At 39.8% G+C, this 18,487-nt stretch overlaps 3 protein-coding genes across 3 annotated transcripts; 1 reads left to right on the forward strand and 2 right to left on the reverse strand.

The window, feature by feature from the left end:
- Nucleotides 1-2,460: 2,460 nt before the first annotated feature.
- LOC140927567 (HEAT repeat-containing protein 3-like) lies at nucleotides 2,461-6,711 on the reverse strand. Its single transcript, XM_073377241.1, has 5 exons — nucleotides 6,547-6,711; nucleotides 5,618-5,715; nucleotides 3,756-3,899; nucleotides 3,211-3,387; nucleotides 2,461-2,767 (listed from the first exon to the last, which is right to left on the reverse strand). The coding sequence occupies exons 3-5, from the start codon at nucleotides 3,792-3,794 to the stop codon at nucleotides 2,666-2,668; spliced, it is 318 nt and encodes a 105-aa protein (XP_073233342.1). The 5' UTR covers nucleotides 3,795-3,899; nucleotides 5,618-5,715; nucleotides 6,547-6,711; the 3' UTR covers nucleotides 2,461-2,665.
- A 2,259-nt stretch (nucleotides 6,712-8,970) lies between these two features.
- LOC140927563 (uncharacterized) lies at nucleotides 8,971-11,052 on the forward strand. Its single transcript, XM_073377235.1, has one exon. The coding sequence runs from the start codon at nucleotides 9,113-9,115 to the stop codon at nucleotides 10,547-10,549; it is 1,437 nt and encodes a 478-aa protein (XP_073233336.1). The 5' UTR covers nucleotides 8,971-9,112; the 3' UTR covers nucleotides 10,550-11,052.
- Nucleotides 11,053-15,017: 3,965 nt separating this feature from the next.
- LOC140927276 (uncharacterized) lies at nucleotides 15,018-18,195 on the reverse strand. The gene is made up of 4 exons (XM_073376903.1): nucleotides 18,102-18,195; nucleotides 17,094-17,155; nucleotides 16,837-16,952; nucleotides 15,018-15,819 (listed from the first exon to the last, which is right to left on the reverse strand). The coding sequence occupies exons 1-4, from the start codon at nucleotides 18,193-18,195 to the stop codon at nucleotides 15,018-15,020; spliced, it is 1,074 nt and encodes a 357-aa protein (XP_073233004.1).
- Nucleotides 18,196-18,487: the final 292 nt, after the last annotated feature.

Consider the following 18,487-nt stretch of genomic DNA (forward strand, 5'->3'; position numbering starts at 1 on the left):
TGGTAGCGAAGAACTGTACGGAACCACTGTCAGTGGTTTTGCCTTGTCCGTAGGCCTTATTATTTCGCGCGGCTAATACGTATCGGGTCACGTGATCCGAGCGAGTTCGCCACCGAAATGCCTTGACCGAAATTGCGTGGGAAGACGCCTTACAGGGACTAGGCATGGCAATGTCTACCGAAGCGTCAGAGAAAACAGGGAAATGTTGTTTATCGGCAACTTGTTTTACAAACAGTGAGATCTCTTCGTGTTGTTTCACTGGTGTTTCGAGGGCACGACTTCCTGAAAATCGCAAATATTAATCCCCAGCAAGAAGCCACACTTTCGCTATGGAAAAAAAATTAGTTCCCCGAGATCGGCGGAAATGGAAATGGGTCTTGGTCTTCACCTAAAAGGCGCTTTACCTGACTTGCGTACGGAGCCACACTAGCCGCGAAATAAAAAACGCAACCATAAGTGAGTTTAGTACCTTCCTTAAAAGTAGCAAACTCTAGGGAACAATTTCTTTTACGGTTAACTTTTTTTTACCTTATTTACGGCTAACGGTTAAAATTTTTCAATTGTTACGGCTATCGACTAAATTTTTGGCAGTTTTACGCCTATCGGTTAACCCCATTGAGACCCTCTTTTTTTTGTCATCAAATTCCTTGTATGATTTTTTTTAGGCCATAGCATGAATATTTTTTAGGGTTAATTGGCGTGCATGAATTTTTTTTCATTTAATTTTCCCTTGCGCGAATATTTTTTTGGATCAGACACTCAGGCCAACGCGACATCTCATAAGCATGTTTTTACTTACTAATTAAAAATAGTGCTTAACACCAATCAGTAGTCCCTTAGTCATTTTTATACCGCTGGTCATAAGGTTTGTCGGTAGTCGCAAACGACCCAACTTCGTCAAGGGGGTATGGGTGGGGGTATCTTTGCTCGAGGTACCTCAAAACACCAATAGATTGTTTCGTATTTATGTGTAAGTTGCTTTCTGCTTCAAAGAATTCCCTCTTTGATTTAATAATACAAAGCAATTTGTGCACCTACAGAAGAAACTTTTCGAGGAGAATAAAAATGGCAAAGTACACATTTTTCTTGGGCTCTGTGCCTCGTCATCAGTTTTCTTGTTTCCTTTTTCATGGCGCTTAACTCCAAAATTTTAATGGCGTACATTTTCCTTACGCGAGAATTCCAGCAGCTTTGACGAGAAGTCGTTTCTTCATTTAAATGTATACTTCATTTATTGCACGATTGTTGCATATTTACAGTGTCAGATAACTTATCATATTTTTAGGAGCTGTTTACAGAATGATTAACTCTTTCTTAATTCGATACTTAGAACACTAGGCACCCTAGAAGATTAACTATTACGCCGGGCCGTTTTTAAACAGCCCGACCAGCCTCTTTTAACGGCCAGCCTCAACTGGCTACAGCCCTATGTACCAGAGGTTTTTGATAGCGCGCGAAGCGATCAACTGCAGAGGGGATGATTCGGGGTCGGCCGTAGGCCAAAGCAACGAGAGGCGAAGGAGCAAAAAAGAGACGCAGGTCACTGTATAAAGATATGGCAGAAACGGGAAACTGCGCATGAAAAGACTCTGGCATTCAGGGTAGGTGACCGCTAAATAGACATTACCTGAAGAAATAAATATACCCCTGGTTCCAAATGACTGAGATTACACAAGACGAACATTTTCCGCATGAATGACACAACTTGTTCAGAAAAATTTAGTCTTGACTATGATTCACACTTTGATTCGAATTCCGATCTGTGTCTTAAAAAGAAAACACGTGAAGCGAGAGAATCTTACTACGTTGACAACAGAGGTTAAAAGGTATGATCACTCATCAGGGTAAAAAAAATGAGACGATGAACGATAATACCATTCGTCTATAAAAGCTGCTATAGATAGTCTTAAAATTCGTTAATAATTCACTCCAGCAGTGCCGTGAATATTCAGTCCTTGCTGTCATAAAACTTGGTGAGAAATTCTTTGACTACTGATGACCAGAATTATCAAAGTACGAAAAGGGATATCTAAACAACTTTGAATTCGACTGCAATGCGCTTGATTTTTTGAGATGAGAAACTTATTCTGGCGTGGGTAAGATTATCACAATAACCCGCATGTTCGTGGATTTAACTATTATTATTATAGTCAGTCGGCGTTTCTAACATCAGTTCGCCCGTCCAAACGTCTTTAAACAGGTTAAACAGGTTTAATTTGTCTACGCAATTTAACCAGTTTAAAAATGGCGAGAAGCTCCATCGTCTCGGAGCCTCCATCTAGTTCCACTAAAGTATCCCAGCGCGTTAGACTTCCACGATTGAAGATTCTTTTCATGCTGTACTCCTCGCGACTGGAAATGCCTCCTTCACACTAGATTCTGGTGACTCTAAGCTCTAACACAAACTTCAACGACTAACCGATGAATCAGTTTGACTAGCTACACAGAACACCAAACGCCGTCAATGACTGTAGTTTAATAGCTGGAAATCCTATTCGGCTTTAATGAGCTGAAACCTTTAATGGTGGCGCGAAAGATGAATGAATAAAAAAAGCCTGAAAATCTAATACGCTGTGACCGCCAAATTTTTTGAAAGAGATGAAGGCTCCGGGATTCCTGAGAGGGCGAAGACCATTTGACGCGCAGCGGTCTGCCATTACACTTCCTAATGACCCTTCTGTTTGTATTTTATAAACCTCGCTAAGTTCACTCTCGCGGCATCTATCACAGGATAATGATCCCCAAGAGTTCTTCTCTCAGTTTTTACCTGAAAAACAACAAATGCGATTCTTAGAAAAGAGTTTTTCTCTTTGAAAACAAAGGTTAGTTAGTCTAACCTTTTCAACGACGCACGAATTCGGTGTTTTAAGATTTAAACTAAAACCAAAACAAAATTACGAAACTGCATTCAAAAATCAGTTGAATACCATTTTATTTGACACGATTTGGTAGGTAAACGTGATTAAATCAGGAAAACATTTCGAAAAATTTTGTACACTAATTCCTCAGCACTTCCTAAACCGCAAGAAAACGACACTCAAATCAGGGAAGGGCGAAATTGGCTATTTTTCAAAAAAAGTGAGATGGTGATGTTTTTACGGCGCTAGCCACTCAATCGATATGATCAAACTAAGGAAAACTGGCTTGTATGTGACTTTTTCAAGTATAACTGAGGCATACGCCTCCCGCGTACATTAAACTGTTCCTTACCCTAGCTTTTAGAACTGGTACCAACTGTTGAAGGTTGATCATGAGACCAATCGAGTCTGCAGCAGCGTTAACCAGCGGCCCGTCGGCGAAAGTATCAAAAATGGCGTCCAAGGTTTCACATATCACCCAGAGGCTGTATTGACCGACCACAATATCACGGAAGACAGTACCTAAAGACTAATAAAAAAAAGAAGCTTGAGTGATTCTTAGGATCCCATGATAAACAACACTAAAGCACTAAAAAAAAACGGCAAAGCTCAAAGATGAGGGACAAAAAATTGTGAAATCCGCCCTGAACGTTTTTCGCTAAGAGTCAACAATTCATGACAGATGGCTCTAACTTTTGACTCAGCGGACGACGACCTAATTGCGCTGTTTTCACCACGGAAGCAACAAAACTATTCAGTTGCTCTAAATGTACAAGTAGAAAGCACTCACAAATTATACCTCACATAACATAAACTTGATCTAGGGCTAATTTAATCTTCTTTCGAGATCCTCCATTAGTGTTGTCTAAATAAAGATAATTAAAAGGGGAAACAAACCTTCAGGATCTCAAGCCCGTTGTCTTTTCTTGCGGCCATCTTGCCGATGAATCCTAGAATGCTTATCAGCTTGACTTTCACTGCTTCACATGAGGTTTCGACGGTAACTCGGCACAATATGGTCACATGTTCAGCTGTTATACACTACACAAAAAAAACACCCAATTTCAGTTTTTACCTATCATCAGCTGCTCAATGTGTCTTGCAAACGAGCGAGTTTAAACCCAGCTTCAACAAATCAGGGGCCCGTTTCTCGAAAGTCCCGATAATTAACGGGCCCGGTAAGCTGTCTCCGTTTACATTAAAGATCGAGGTTTCAATAGTTTTGCATCTAACACGATAAAACTGTCAGTTAATGAAACAAAATGGAGTAGTTTGCTAGCCAGGACCCGCGCTCTTATTCTTTATATTTCGATTTGAATATTTGATTTCGGGCCCGTAAAGTTACCGGGACTTTCGAGAAACGGGCCCCAGGTTGTTCCAGGTTGTGACAAGTTGTCGCAGAAAGTAGAGAATAGTTATACTTTTTGAAACAAAATCTGTACGGGTTTCGCGTTTTACCGGCCCAAGGTAAAGTCATTGTGCAGCAGGTGATGTATCTACCGTGTATTGCGCGACTTCTGCGTAATTATAGCCAATAAGAAGTCAGTACTCACGCAACATGCAACAACTTGATTTCTACAGACTACTATCAACGTCTTACTTTAGAAAGCTGGTTTACTAACTTAGAACAAACGCCACTGAATCGCAGCCAACAGTTACCAGCGACGTACAAACGACTTATTGACGAGCAAAACTAACTACGAGAGAACGACTGGAGAACTGACAATTTGACTAACAACAGACGACTGTTTAACTGTGACAATAGACGGATCGAAACGCACCAATTACTGATTACGAGTCTTTATAGCCAATAACATCACGGCTTAACTGACAGACGACCAACAACATTGCGACGTAATTGACCACTCAGATCAATAACCAGAGTATAATACCATCAACTGACGTGATACAACTCACTTTGACTCTGAAGAGGACAACCGCACAGGTTGTCGAAACGTCTGTCACTGTCAACAACAACAGTCCTATTCAGGACTACGTTCACCCGGACGATCAAACTCAACCTACTTTTGAAATGACTCCTGGGTTCAAACCTTTCACACAACTTGATTTGTTACAAGACAAGCTTGAACGCGGGTGGTAAAACACGCAACATAGCTTTGCAACCCGTTTTGCAGCAATGTTGCAAAACACGTGTACCATTTCTGTTGCCCGTTCTACCATAGCTTTAGAAAAAATATTTTGGAGGAACTATGTATCATTACTAAAATCCAACTAGTGGTCTATTATCAATGCTGCATTCTGATCGGTTGAGCTACTACTAGGCTATATGTTATAGCCCACTAGTGGCAGAAAGCGCTGGCTTCTTGGCGGCAAAAAAGGATTAAAGTCTAGCTTTAACTAGCTAAAGTTGTTTTATCGCGATATTTTTTACCAACAAGTTGGATTTTACTTAAACAATTATTCCTCTCGCCCTCGTGGCCTCTGAGTCAATGGCCCATTAAGCCTTCGGCCTCATGGGCTATTGACTCAGAGCCCATTCGGGCTCGAGAAATAATTGTTAATTATCATTTCCACGCTGCCAGACGTTCACGTAGAGTCGCTTTTCAAAGCCTTCGCCTTTTTTACCGCAAGACAACCAAACGGTTGCGTCGTTCTGGTTACTTTTTACAGCTAACAAAAGTTGTTGATTAAATCGACGGCGATTGACTTGTTTCATCTACATGTACACTTTAGAACGCGAGAGAGCCCTAGACAAGCCAGACCTAAAACGTCAAAAAAAAAAACGATTAGTAACTTACTTGAGGCTCTTGCAGTGAAACCAGTTTGTCAATCACTGATCGTAGAACTCCAGTGGCTGCTTCTAGAAAATCCTCCTCGTGGTACACAAATCCTCTGGCTAAGGTTAAAGAAATAGCAGTTTTACAATAAAAATTGTGCCCAAAATAGAGTAACTATTAATATTTCAAAAAGCAGATACAGGCAATCTAAGTATAGTTAAAAGAACTGAAAGCAAAAACAAGTGGCTATCGCTGAGCCCGGCAAAACGAGTTTGAGCAATACCGTGATTGGTTGAGGAAATGACGCGTGATTCTTTGATTCTTTGAGCCAATCAGTGAGCGTAAAGGTAAAGTTAACTTCGTTCTTCAATAGACCCATCCACGGTTTTTTCAACTTTTGTTGTGAACCTGTTAGCGAAAACCTGTCGACACCGCTATAAAAAGGACCGTAAAAAACTAGTAATAAAGCCGAGGTTCAGGGTGATTTGTTGAAAACTAACGAAGATGTGGCTTTGCAAATTTTCGAAATTTTCCAAACGTCTTTTGACTGCGCGACTTTGCGGAGGTATACCTTCGCTCAATTTAAATGAATTACCTTCAAACTTGATCAGTTTACTAATTGCAGTTAACCCTTTCACTGCCAGAGTACTTGATGGGGTTTTGTAAGGTGACTCTAACTTTTTAGTCTGTGGACGAAAACCTATGATATGACCATTTAAATGAAAGCTCTCTGCCTGTACGTACACATGGTGCTATTTGCTATTCAAAATTTCACAAAATGAAATTTGAAAATTTGGTCGAAATTTGCTTTTGGCTAAATTTGACAGTGAAAGGGTTAAGGAACTCTTTTGGGCAGTATCGATGAATATTCCCTGACTAGATTCCACCAAACGTTAAAAAAAAGTGGAAGGGTCCATTGTAAAGAATTAGTACAAAACATTTCCACTTACTTTCAGCGGCAAAAGCTAGAGTGAACAGCGAACACCACAACTGTCCAAGTGCCACCTCTCCTCCTAGTAGATCAGCGTCTAAGGCTGTCACTATATTGTTGAGACAGATCAGTGCTCTCGCTTGTACCGTACTTAAACTAAAAGCAAAGATTTATACTGATTTTGAGTGCGGTAAGACCAAGTAATCTTAGCCATGACAATTCACACTGTCAGTCCTATGAACTGACTTAACACCTGTCGATTCGTTTACGATGACCCCTAGAGGACAAAGTTTTTTCGCGTATTCTCAAAAAATACCATCACCCCAGAAAGCTTTATTGTTCTTTCAACTTTCAACTTCAACTTTGTTTAAATTTTGGAAATATAACAAAAGATACATTGGGACTGGCCTGCAGTTAGCCACGCTATTCGAGGCAGGCCAGGCTACATAATTTACTACAAACTAGAATTAAGAATTTGAGGTATCCTATTCATTCATTCTTTTTTTCACCACAAACGTTATTGCGGTTATTTTTATTGAAGGAAGTTAAGCCCTCTCCCAAACACAAAATGATAAAACCCGTAGTGGAATGACGACGGCTACACCGTTTTCCCGCGCGCGCTCCGTACCTATGCACCTATCAATTGTTTGCCCCAGGATGGGGGAGGAGGCGGGGGCAACACAAGGGAATTGAAACGTACGTGGGTAAGGAATTTGACATCCTGAATGTCCCCAGGGTGGGAAATTTGACTCAGCCGGCATCTTGGAAAATGGAGGACCAGGGAATGAGTGATAAGAAGGCCGCCATCTTAGAAAACAACCAGTAGCCATTAGGATGAGTTTTCCACATTTTGCTGTGTTCATTTCTTTGTGAAGGATGGCAGAACCAAAGTTAGGAGTATCTTGTTGCTTTTTAAGTTTTTGAAGTTTTATGACAAAAAGTATTTTGTCCCTCGACATTGAGAAGCAATACTTGCACAAAGTCTCATTTAAAAAAAATGACTGCGACATGAAACTTCCTAATTTCACGCGCCCGCTTTATGGAGAACGTGCATGAGCGCATCAAAAAAATGGTCTTTTCCTTTTTCTTCTTCTAAACTTAAATACGGTGCTTTCGGATTCAACCCCAGAAAATTCCGCCAACATAAGACAAATTAAATGAAATAGAATAAGATCGATAAAGTTTGAAACAATGTCGAAACTGTGCGAACCCAGGAGGCCCACACAAACTGTGTGACCGTTATGATGCTTGGATTTAGAGGAAATCAGGGGCACCGAACGAGACTATAGTTCAAAACCACTTAAATATAGCATTGTAGAACGTATTCTAGTATTTAAACGGTAGATATAGGCATATTTTTATCCAGCTGAAAGTCTAGTGATCCGAAAACAATAGGGATCAAAACTTACCTTCTCGAAAATTTCAGCCAGAAAAAGGGCTTCCGAAAATTCTAGGTGACCTTTTTAGGGTAAAAGTCCGTTAAAAATGGGCAATTATACCATTTTTTTAGATGTTCGAAAATCCTAGGAGAGGCAGGCAACCAAGAAATTTTACAACAAATGTTCCGAAAATTCTAGATGTCAAATCGTCTTCCGAACAGATATTTTCCAAAAATTGACGTTGGGTGCCCCTGAGGAAATGTATCGTGATATCGAAAAGATTTTTATTATCATAACATAATACGACGAATTCTTACATATTAGACCAAAAAGGTCTGTCTACGATACGCTCAGGTGAATATCAAATGTCAAACTCTTTACATCGCTATAATTCGTCGTTTCCAGCTGCAAGAACGGCAATACGCAACATTTCACGTAAAAAGATGTTCAGTTTGGTCTTATCAGAAACTCATAAGGGGTTGAAACCGGTCTTATGTATAAGAATTCATCGTATTATATTTCGATAATATGAACCTTTTCGATATCACCATACATTTCCTCTAAACATTACAACGGTAACACAATTTGCGTGGGTACCCTGTGGTCCGAATTCACTTTTTTAAAAAGTGACATTTTCGGGTTGTTCTCACCCGGAAATTTTGCTACCGTAGCAACGTGACGTAAACGACTTCTCTCTATTAGCACTTAGTTGCTAAGTACAGTGACCAGGGAAATTTGCTTCTTTGTCCGTGCCTGTTAAACAGTGTGTTAAAGCTACTTAAGAATTCTACAACAATTACAAAGTGTCCTCAAACGTTTTTTTTTTCTTTCAAGTGAAGCATCACGTGATAGCGTGGTGTGATGTCCAAGTGGCGTGATGGGTCGACATATAAAATTAGTCAGAAGAATCTCACAAGAAACCATAACAAAAAAATGGCGACGCATACAGTCGGCCACCAAGAGATCCTCCCATGTACAGCAGTCCTAATTTTGTCCACAGTATCTTTCCTCTTCATTAGCGAATCCAATGGGTCGCCATATTATAAGAAAGCTTCGGGCAGAGAATCGCTTGAACCAAAAATACTCGAATACGTTGATTACTTCGAGAGGCCGACAATATCGAGTCCATTGAAAAAGTTTCTCGACCGCCCGAGAGTATTGTATACGCTGGCGAAAGCTGCCGAGTTTGCCGTCGACAGACAAAGCATGAAAACACAAAGACCTTATCGACTACGGCAAATTATCGGGCTGAAAGAACTTCATAATAACACTGCCTTCTGGTTTCATGTGGTTCTGGAAGACGGGAAGTCACTTAAAGAAGCGTTCTTTGATGTCGTAATCCCTCATAGTTCGCTGGAAAAGAAAGCATTTGACTCATCTAAGTTCAGATTCGGAGAATTCGAATACAGTGGAATTCGGGAGGAAAAATGTGATGAGCTAAGCAGTCGCGCCAACTGTACGTGTGGTTACTTTGGCAGATGCGACAGAGGAACAGCTGAGATTTCGACATGGCTAGCTTTTGCACTTAAAACGCAGAGAGAGATTCAACTTGACACACCTTTCGACCAGCTACAAATGGTGTCTGCTCACAATGCTTTCAACGACCGAGCTGATGGGTATGGAATACTGGACGACTGTCCCTGGCCGCCACCCTATAAACATACTTGCCTGGACCTGGCCAATCAGGAGTTTACTTTTACCGACCTACTTGACATGGGTGTACGGGGCATGGAAATTGACCCTTGGTGGTGTTTTGGCAAGATGCTAATGAGCCATGATGATGGCAAGCCTTATCGTGGATGTGCGCCCTGGGACAGAACATTTGAGGACGGCATAAAAGAAATAGGTGAATGGGTACACAAACCAGAAAACATGCACGAGATTGTGCGCTTGTACTTTGAAGATGGGGCTACCCACACCTTTGGCCATGATGACTTAATAAATGGCCCCATCGCAGAGTATCTAGGTAACAGAGTACTCACACCCAATGAATCTGCAAAGTACTTCCCAGGAAGATGGCCAACAACAAGAGAATTGCGGAAACTTAAAAAGAACGTTGTCATAGCTGCAGGTGGTGACAATCATGGTGGGGAATTTATCTTTGACCTATACTGGAATGGGCTGACAAGGAATGAATTTGTCAGTCATGCTAACTGTTCAGCAATCAAACAAAACACATCATCAAGAGTCTACTGTGACAGCACAGAATATATCTTTTTTTGGGATGGCCCAAAAGAAAATGGTGTTATTCTTGATTTTTCCCAGTTTATGAAGTGTGGGGTGACATATCCTGCCGCGGATCAAGTCAATCCTGTATTACTGGCTACTGCCGTATTCACATGGGCTGAAGGTGAACCTTCCAAGGCTCTAACAGAACAGTCATGTGTGTTCTTAAATGGCAAGACAGAGCGGTGGTATGTAGGCGACTGTCAACAGGCCCACCCATTTGCCTGTCAGTCTACTATGACAGCCAATGACTGGGTGATAAGTAATACTACAGGAGTGTACACTAAAGCGGTTTGTCCAGACGGCTATGAGTTTAGCATTCCTCACAATGGCCTAGAACATCAAACATTAGTTAATGTCATGGATGGCAAAGATACCTGGATAAACATTACCCCTTACATTCATTTGCTGGCATGATGGTGACAATAAGGACCTTCAAATTACTTTTATTGTTGGAGAATACAAGACAGCACTCAAACCAAGTTTGTGAGCTGTAGCTGTAATCATTTCTCAGGGCAGCATTTTGCCTGAAGTCTTTCTTTGCTGTGTTCAGTAATGACAATGAGCTTGACCATCCACAAACATAGTACTTTTTAAGATAAATTGCCATGGAATCCATTAGAAAAATTGAGTAATTTTAATTTTCCGCCATCTTAGAAAATACCCAGTAGTCATTAGGATGAGTTTCCCACATTTTGATGTGTTCATTTCTTTGTGAAGGATGGCAGAACCAAAGTTAGGAGTATCTTGTTGCTTTTTAAGTTTTTGAAGTTTTATGACAAAAAGCATTTTGTCCCTCGACATTGAGAAGCAATACTTGCACGAAGTCCCATTATAGAAAATGTGCTTTCTACTTACATGTTTTCACCAGATGCTGCCCTGCCACAAGTTTTTGATATAACGAAAAGATCAAAAAATCATACTGGACCACAGTTACAAACACCAGCCCTTATATTAGACATAACTCTTCTTAATAATGACATGTCATGTCCTGGCACTGTACATTTTGCATTGCTGTAGATACTGTGTTAAACAAGTCAAAGCCGGGTACTTTCGGAACTATAAAATGTGTGTTAAATTGCCAGCCACGCTAAATATCCAGCTAGAATATGTCTTCTACACTTGGGGAAATGCACAAAGTTTTTGGGTGCCATTATTTTGTCACCAAGAAAAAAATACTCTCTGGAGACGTGCAGTGCTGCAATAAAGACTGTTGTGAGTGTCTATTAGTTCGCCCCAGGGATGGGAATTTGACTCAAAATGGCTCGCATGTGCAATACTCTCGACCAGATTCCAGTGGACAAACCCTGGAGTCCGACGGAGTCTAGTCGAAAAATGAAACCGGAAGTTCAGTAGAGTCCACTTGAGTTACCGGAAGTTTAGTCATGAGATGAAACCGGAAGTGTAAACAATACTTAGAGGAGGGTTGGAAAGTCGTCCGATGGAGTCCATCGGATCGATTGGAAACACATCGATTCCGATGGAGCCTCAGGAAGTCTAGTCGTGGCATGAATCAAAACAAACACACTGCACGTGTAACATAACTCGTTCTTTAAGCCTAAGTCGAGAATGGCAAGCCTAACAGGCAACAGAACTCGTTCTTAAAGCCCGGCATAGTAAATCGAACCCAATCGAACTCAATCGAACTCAATCGGTGGATTGAGTTCGATTGAGTTCGATTGAGTTCGGCAATCGAACGAAATCGAACTCACCGAAAAGAAAAAAAATCAATCGAACCTAATCGAACGTTTGATTTTCGAACTCGTGATTTATGTAAAACAGACGTTGAAAATCCATTACCAGATCTTAGAAGCTCGAGTTACTTCAGCCCTGAGTGTAGCGCACGTGTTTTTCGTAAACGAAGAAATTCCGCAGAAATGGGTTCAGATGCGTTGTGGATCGTAAGCTTCAAATGTATAGTAAAAGGCTACCAGGAATGCCGCTTTGACGTCAAGGATGGCGAAGTTTTCAGGGTTTGTTCTGTTCTGTTCTCTTAACTGCCGTGGACAGTTCATAAATGGGGTTTGTGTTATTGAATAAATGGTAAAAAAAGCGCAAGAAAAACTTGCTTTGACGGGCTTGCTTTGGGCTTGCTTTGTATAGGTTCACCAGAGCCAATCGAACGAAATCCATTTAATTGTGTTCGATTGAGTTCGGTTTCCGAACTCAATCGAACACAATCAGACGGATTGAGTTCGATTGAGTTCGATTTGTTCGATTGAATTCGATTTGTTCGGAAATCGAACTCACTGAAAGTGTGGTGTTCGATTTCGTTCGATTGCCGAACTCAATCGAACTCAGTCCACGGATTGAGTTCGACTGAGTTCGATTGAGTTCGATTTTCGAACGTTCTGATTTACTATGCCGGGTTAAAGCCATGAGTCGAAACAAGCACGGACGTCGGTACACATAAGTCGTTCTTAAAGCGATGAGTCAAAACAAGCACGCTACACAAAAAATATAACTCGTTCTTAAAGCAATGAGCCGAAACGAGCACGCTACGCGAATGGCATAACGCGTTCTTAAAGCCACGAGTCGAAACAAGCACGATACCCACGTAACATAACTCGTTCTTTAAACCCTAAGTCCCCCGGGCCCTTTATTCGAGACGGACTGGCACGCTTAAAGCCACGAGTCAAAACAAGCACGGTAGAGCTATGAAACGGGGCAAAAGCCCTGCGAAACGAGGACAGTACACAAGCATATGCCTCGTTCTTTAATGGTAACTATAATATGAGCTACACTTGAGTAGAATTATTAAAAAAAACATACTGGTAGGCGGTAGGCATAAAATTGAAACTGGCATTACATGGATACAAAATGTATGAGGTTATTGAACAGCTGAAGTTTTAAACCTGAGCAATATTGAATTATTATTTGTTTTGTAAAATACTTAGTAAAAAACATTAAGTGATAAAAAGCTATATAAAACATTACATAAATCAGTGCTGGTCACTTCACACATCAACCAGCTGTAGACAGAAATTGAAGCTGGATGATTCTAGATCTCTTCCATAAGGGCCCAATTCAGAAAAAATGAAAGAAATATGCTTTTTATCATATTCTTATAAACGCCAATGAAATATTGGGTGAGCTTGTGTTCGAAAACATGATATCTTCACATGTCAAAATAACAAGTAAGTTATCTTTGCATGTAGACTACGAGTAGTTCCCCTATTTTTCCTCAGGGATAGTAGAGCGAGCGAAGCGCGAGCGGGCGTGAAAATCACCCAACGCGCGCCTTTTCTCAAGTGGGGTGATTTTTACGCGGGCTCGCGTTTCGCTCGCTCTACTACCCCTGAGGAAAAATGGGGGACTACTCGTAGTCTACTTTGCATGTGAAAAGATCACCATTGCTATGGTACAACATAACAACTCACACCTTTTACAGAAAAAAAAAATTATTCATTTAATAAGTGAAATGGTGAAATGATGATAGGCAGCCGTAATAACTTTTACTACAGGTAAGATTTGAATTAACAAGGGCCATCAACTTCAGGTCGGAATTTTGATGATTTCAAAAACCTCTCTGTGATATCATGTGCGCCCTTGTGTCACAAGGTTTTCACAGGCTTGTCTACTATATTTAGATTGATTAGATTGACTGCACCTTTAAATGTGAAAAGACCCCTCTTTCCCCCAACCCCGAAAAATTCTGCCTTTGTACCACAGGAACACCAAATTAGGATGCGTTCTGACGAACGCAATAAGGGTATACACAGATCGGCTCATAGCCGGGGTGATGGGGTCTTAGTGGAGGGTCTGCAACTAGCTGGGATAAAGTTGGTGTTTACAAATAGAAGGGCTTACAACCGGGATTATACGGTATGGACCAGAGCTTAAACTTACGTGGGAAAAGGTGTCCTAGCGACGTTCTGTCAGCGTGTGAAAGTCCTGATGAAATTGGACCAAGTTTTATCTCCACATTATGGGTTAAAATAATCCAAAACGTTTTAATTTTTCAGACCCACTATCCATATGAAGGAAATAACTTAAAACGGTTTCATTTTTAATCTTTCTTGGTAGGATCACTATTCTTCCTACTGAAGAGACGTTCTCTCCAATGTTTGAGCGACTAAGAACCTTTCACCAAGAATTCATGGCGCAGTTTAAGGACACGAACTGACAAGATGAATTTACTGGATTTAGTTTCCAGTGATGAAAATATTCACTCAAGCTGACTATTTGATGTCTCCATCCTCATTTATCTGGGGAAAGTTTTCTGATGTAAAATATATGTTTGAAGAAGCAAAACTCTTGTTTACAGATTTCTATTCCTCGAGAAAGGCTAAATAGTTTTGATGACTCTTCATTCATCTATGATTTTCAAAGTTTTTCAATTGACTTCCCTTCCCAGATTTGGCTATATATTATCTCTCAAAAAAAGACCCGGGAATGTTCAACAATAGTGGAAGAAAGAGTCTTGAATGTGTCTGGCAAGCTGTACACAAATGTCCTTAACCACACAGCGAGGATAAACAATATTCTTATAATCCTATCCTAAAATTGGCGTGAAAAAAAGACACTTTTAACAATCTTCTGACTTTTCCCATCTTTAGGACACTGAAGTGTGCTTTTCCCATTCAAGCGTTTTTCCGGCCCATTCCTTGTGATATTCCAGACACAGATAAGAACGTAAAGAAATCCTGTTTTATAAATAGCAACTTTATTGAAGTCTCTTAAAATGATGATTTTACTAACAGAGGTCATTTTCAAGTGTATAAAAGTTCTCTAAATTAGCATAAATAAGTTAAAAACAAGTTATAATAGATAAAAATGTGGTGAACGCTAAAATGTGGTAAAATATGTAAAAATGTAAAAAGTGCTAAAAATATTTATAAAGTCAAAAAACAATGGAAATAAAACAATGTTAACAAGAACTACTCTAAACAAATAATTTGGCGCAAATTGAATCGCACTGTTTGTTAAGCGTCGGTTTCAGTTCTTGGATAAAAAACATTAATATTTCAAAAATAAGACAGTCAAATTTGTTCTGACACGTTCTTAAGATTCTAAAACTTTGTGCGATGTCTTCAGGCTCCATATCATGCTGCTCTCTGAGGTGGTTTCCGATTGCCGATCCTTTGTGTTCTTCAATTCGTTGGTGTAGGTGTCGGCACGTGTAGCCGACATAACCTGCATCACACAGGCTACACTGGAAAGAATACACCACGCATTGTTGACTCACAAGAGGCGGCTTGTCTTCCTTGACCTTAATTTCATCTTTGATCTTCCTACTTGTGTAAACTGGGCTGATGTCTGCGTTGATCTTCCTACTCAGGTCAGCCAGCTGTTTACGTACTACGTTTGCTGATTTCTGGTCTTTGAAGGGCAACACGATTCTGATTGGGGCTTCTCTTTTATCAGCCACTTGGGTGTGTGAATCCTCGGATACTTTGGATTCAATGAATTGGCGAATGGTTGACTGCACAAGGTCGTCTGGATAGCGCAGTCGGGAGAAGATCTCTCTAAGGCGTTCACATTCCTCGTGAAAAAACTTCCACGTAGACGAGAGTTTAAACGCACGGTTAAGCATGGTGTTCAGGAGTGACCGTTTGTATCTGGCGACAACGTGACTGTGGTAGTGTAGCAGAAGTCCAGTGTCCGTTGGTTTTCTGTAAACCGTGGTGTCTAGGCGGCAACCATTCCTGATAATATATTGATATGATATTAATAATATCAATATACTGATATGATATATATATAATATACTGATATAATATTTATTTCCGGTCTTTTTATCGAACTTTAAAGGCCGCAATAATAGTATACAATCACCTACTGTTTGTTTGTTTGTTTGTTTGTTTGTGTTTTTATGAGGATGACGAAATCATTAGTTTGTTTCCAAGTGTTAAATAAAGTACATTAAAGCGCATGAAGAGGAATAACTTGGGCATTTTGTCTTCGTTGACGTTTAAATAACAGCAGGAGAGCTTTCCTGAACTCTGGAATTCTGATTGTGTAAACGATGGGATTAACAAGCGAGTTCATCAAATATAGAATCTTTAAAGAAAAATCCAAACGTACTACTTCCTGGAAAGAAAGAAATCTTATGATACCAGTTTGATAAAGAAAAGTAAAAACGGCAAATTGTAGCCACATCAGTAAGGATACGATAGTCATTATGAATAATGTTACGGTCAGTTTCTTTTGTCTGTTGGCTGCACCATGGTGCTGAGGATGCCCTCCACACAAAAATTTTTAATAGCAATGGAAGAATAAGAAACACAGATAACAAATAGACCCAAACAACAGTATGATTGCCAGAAGTAAAAATGATACGAAAATTCCTTGCTATATAGCTTAAGTATAAAACTGACAGTTGATACCATTGCAGCTAAAACCCAGACACCAGCAATTGTTACCCCGTAGACCCACTTTTTGACGAGGCGATGCCTGAAAGGACGAATTGTTGCATGCATCCGATCTATTGAAATCACTACAATGTTTGTTAGAGAGGTCAGAGGAAACCAGACGAAGAGAAAGGTAATTATCACAATCAGTTCCTGGCTTAAGTTCATTTTCACAATGTCGCATGAGTATAGTGAGAGGAGTTGAAATAGAGTAAAGAGAGAAAATCCTCCGACAAACATATCAGCTACGGTCAGGCTTATAACTAGGTACATGGCACGAGTGCGAAGACTGCGGTTTTTTATAAAAAGAATGATTGATATAAGGTTCACTGTTACTATAGCAACACACACGGTAAGGAGTACAGCAAACCAGGTGATGCACTCGGACGAAGAAAATAGCATGACTTGTTTTCTTTTACTTCTTTTCGCTTCACACTTTTCACCGTTCTCTCCTGTTGTTCGTCTACCTTTAGAAAGAATTTGAATTGAATTAAGTTTGATTACTTAGAAAAGAAAAGTAGGAGGTGAACAAACAAGGTTGACGTCTGTTTTTCAAAGATCAGTAATGAAGATACATGAATAATAATTCGACGAATTAGGAAGCTCACCTTTAACTTACAGTTTTTCAAATTGCCTTTACAAAGGCTGAAGTGAAAACCATTGTTTTCACCTGTGGAAAAAATATCATGGACGTTTGAGGGGAGATTAGGATAAATTAGTTGACTAAAAGTTAAGGGCATTAAATTTCGTTTCAGCTGAATATTTTTAAAACTAATTAACGTCAGCGCTCGTTAATAATTATTATAGTATATCTAACCGATTTTTAGAAAACCAACCTAACGAAATTTGCAGTCATTTGACTGAAAAAGCGTCAAAACGCAGGTTTCTTGAGCCCGAGAACGGCTCAGAAAATCACAGTAACGAAGGAAAAGGAAAGGAGGAGAAGAAAAAATAGCAATGGTTGCACTCTTAGTTTTTACAATGAGCTACTTTGGATATAGTTTTTGGCCGAAAAAAAACTTTTGGACGGAAAAGGTCCATTTGACGATAACGTTTTCAAAAATCCGGCTAGATATATACAGCTAAACATTATGTTATTACATCAGGAGCAAAAAATGTTCGTGGTAAAATGCCGCAAAGGGTACTACTAACTAACTAGTTATATTAACTAACAATCCAACTGTGGCTGAAATTGTATTTGAATCTATTACATATTACTATTACGTTTTTAACATTTTTATTTCGCTCTTTAAAAATATTGAAGGTCTGTTTGGCATATAGGGAGTAACTGATCACCAAATTGAAAATGTGACTATCATTTCAGTTAACCCTTCTAAGACAATCAACTGTCCATTAGTGAGACCGGAAAAATATTAAATGTTTCATGCCATCTCTTCGTGAACAATTTCACTCGGTTAAAGGAGCTGAAATTTCTCATGAAAATATGACTGAAGAGGGCCTTAAGTCGCGGCTTAGCTCGGACAATCCTTGTATTTTAACATTTTCCATTGCCAGTATTTTTAGGTAAGTATATATTATAGTGAGGAGGAGAGAAACATTGCTCTACAACCCGCCCAGCATATCCGACGCCGCCTCTCTCCAAAATTTACTCAAACCATTCAAGGATATCTTTAAGATTGTCGTTTTAAAAAGCAGCTCTGCAAATGCCTTGTAGGAAACTCTGTAAAATTTGTATCTGTTTGGTGACATCCTTGGGCCTCTTCAGCCGATGCGAATTATCAGTTAGCGCTTTACTTTTTCGAAAATCTTTGATGCTATTAAATATACAGAAAACTCAACATTTTCCGATGTACATCTTTCCGTTACTGATTTTAAAGCCCAAAATTTATCATAAGTAGTCCATTTTTGCGAATGATGACCACGAAATATGGGAAGACAAGTGAAAAGTGAATATCCCATTCCCAACTTCAATCAGAGAAGTTAATAGACTGAAAACTTCGAAAAACTGAGATGAATGATACATTCATCTATGAGTTTTTAA

The sequence above is a fragment of the Porites lutea genome, chromosome 2, assembly GCF_958299795.1.
Source record: "Porites lutea chromosome 2, jaPorLute2.1, whole genome shotgun sequence".
Taxonomy (NCBI): domain Eukaryota; kingdom Metazoa; phylum Cnidaria; class Anthozoa; order Scleractinia; family Poritidae; genus Porites; species Porites lutea.

Bases quoted from the DNA above. Each gene is read 5' to 3' on its own strand.
- LOC140927276 (XM_073376903.1), bottom strand. From the start codon at position 18,195: ATGTCACCAAACAGATACAAATTTTACAGAGTTTCCTACAAGGCATTT. The intron at 16,953-17,093 runs GTGAGCTTCCTA...TTCTTTCTAAAG, and splicing joins TGAAAAACTGTAAGTTAAAG to GTAGACGAACAACAGGAGAG. The intron at 15,820-16,836 runs GTGTGTGTTGCT...ATATCATATCAG, and splicing joins GGTTTGCTGTACTCCTTACC to TATATTGATATTATTAATAT.
- LOC140927567 (XM_073377241.1), bottom strand. From the start codon at position 3,794: ATGGCCGCAAGAAAAGACAACGGGCTTGAGATCCTGAAG. The intron at 3,388-3,755 runs GTTTGTTTCCCC...TTTTTTTATTAG, and splicing joins ACGGGCTTGAGATCCTGAAG to TCTTTAGGTACTGTCTTCCG. The intron at 2,768-3,210 runs GTAAGGAACAGT...GTTGTTTTTCAG, and splicing joins TACCAGTTCTAAAAGCTAGG to GTAAAAACTGAGAGAAGAAC.
- LOC140927563 (XM_073377235.1), top strand. From the start codon at position 9,113: ATGAAAACACAAAGACCTTATCGACTACGGCAAATTATCGGGCTGAAA.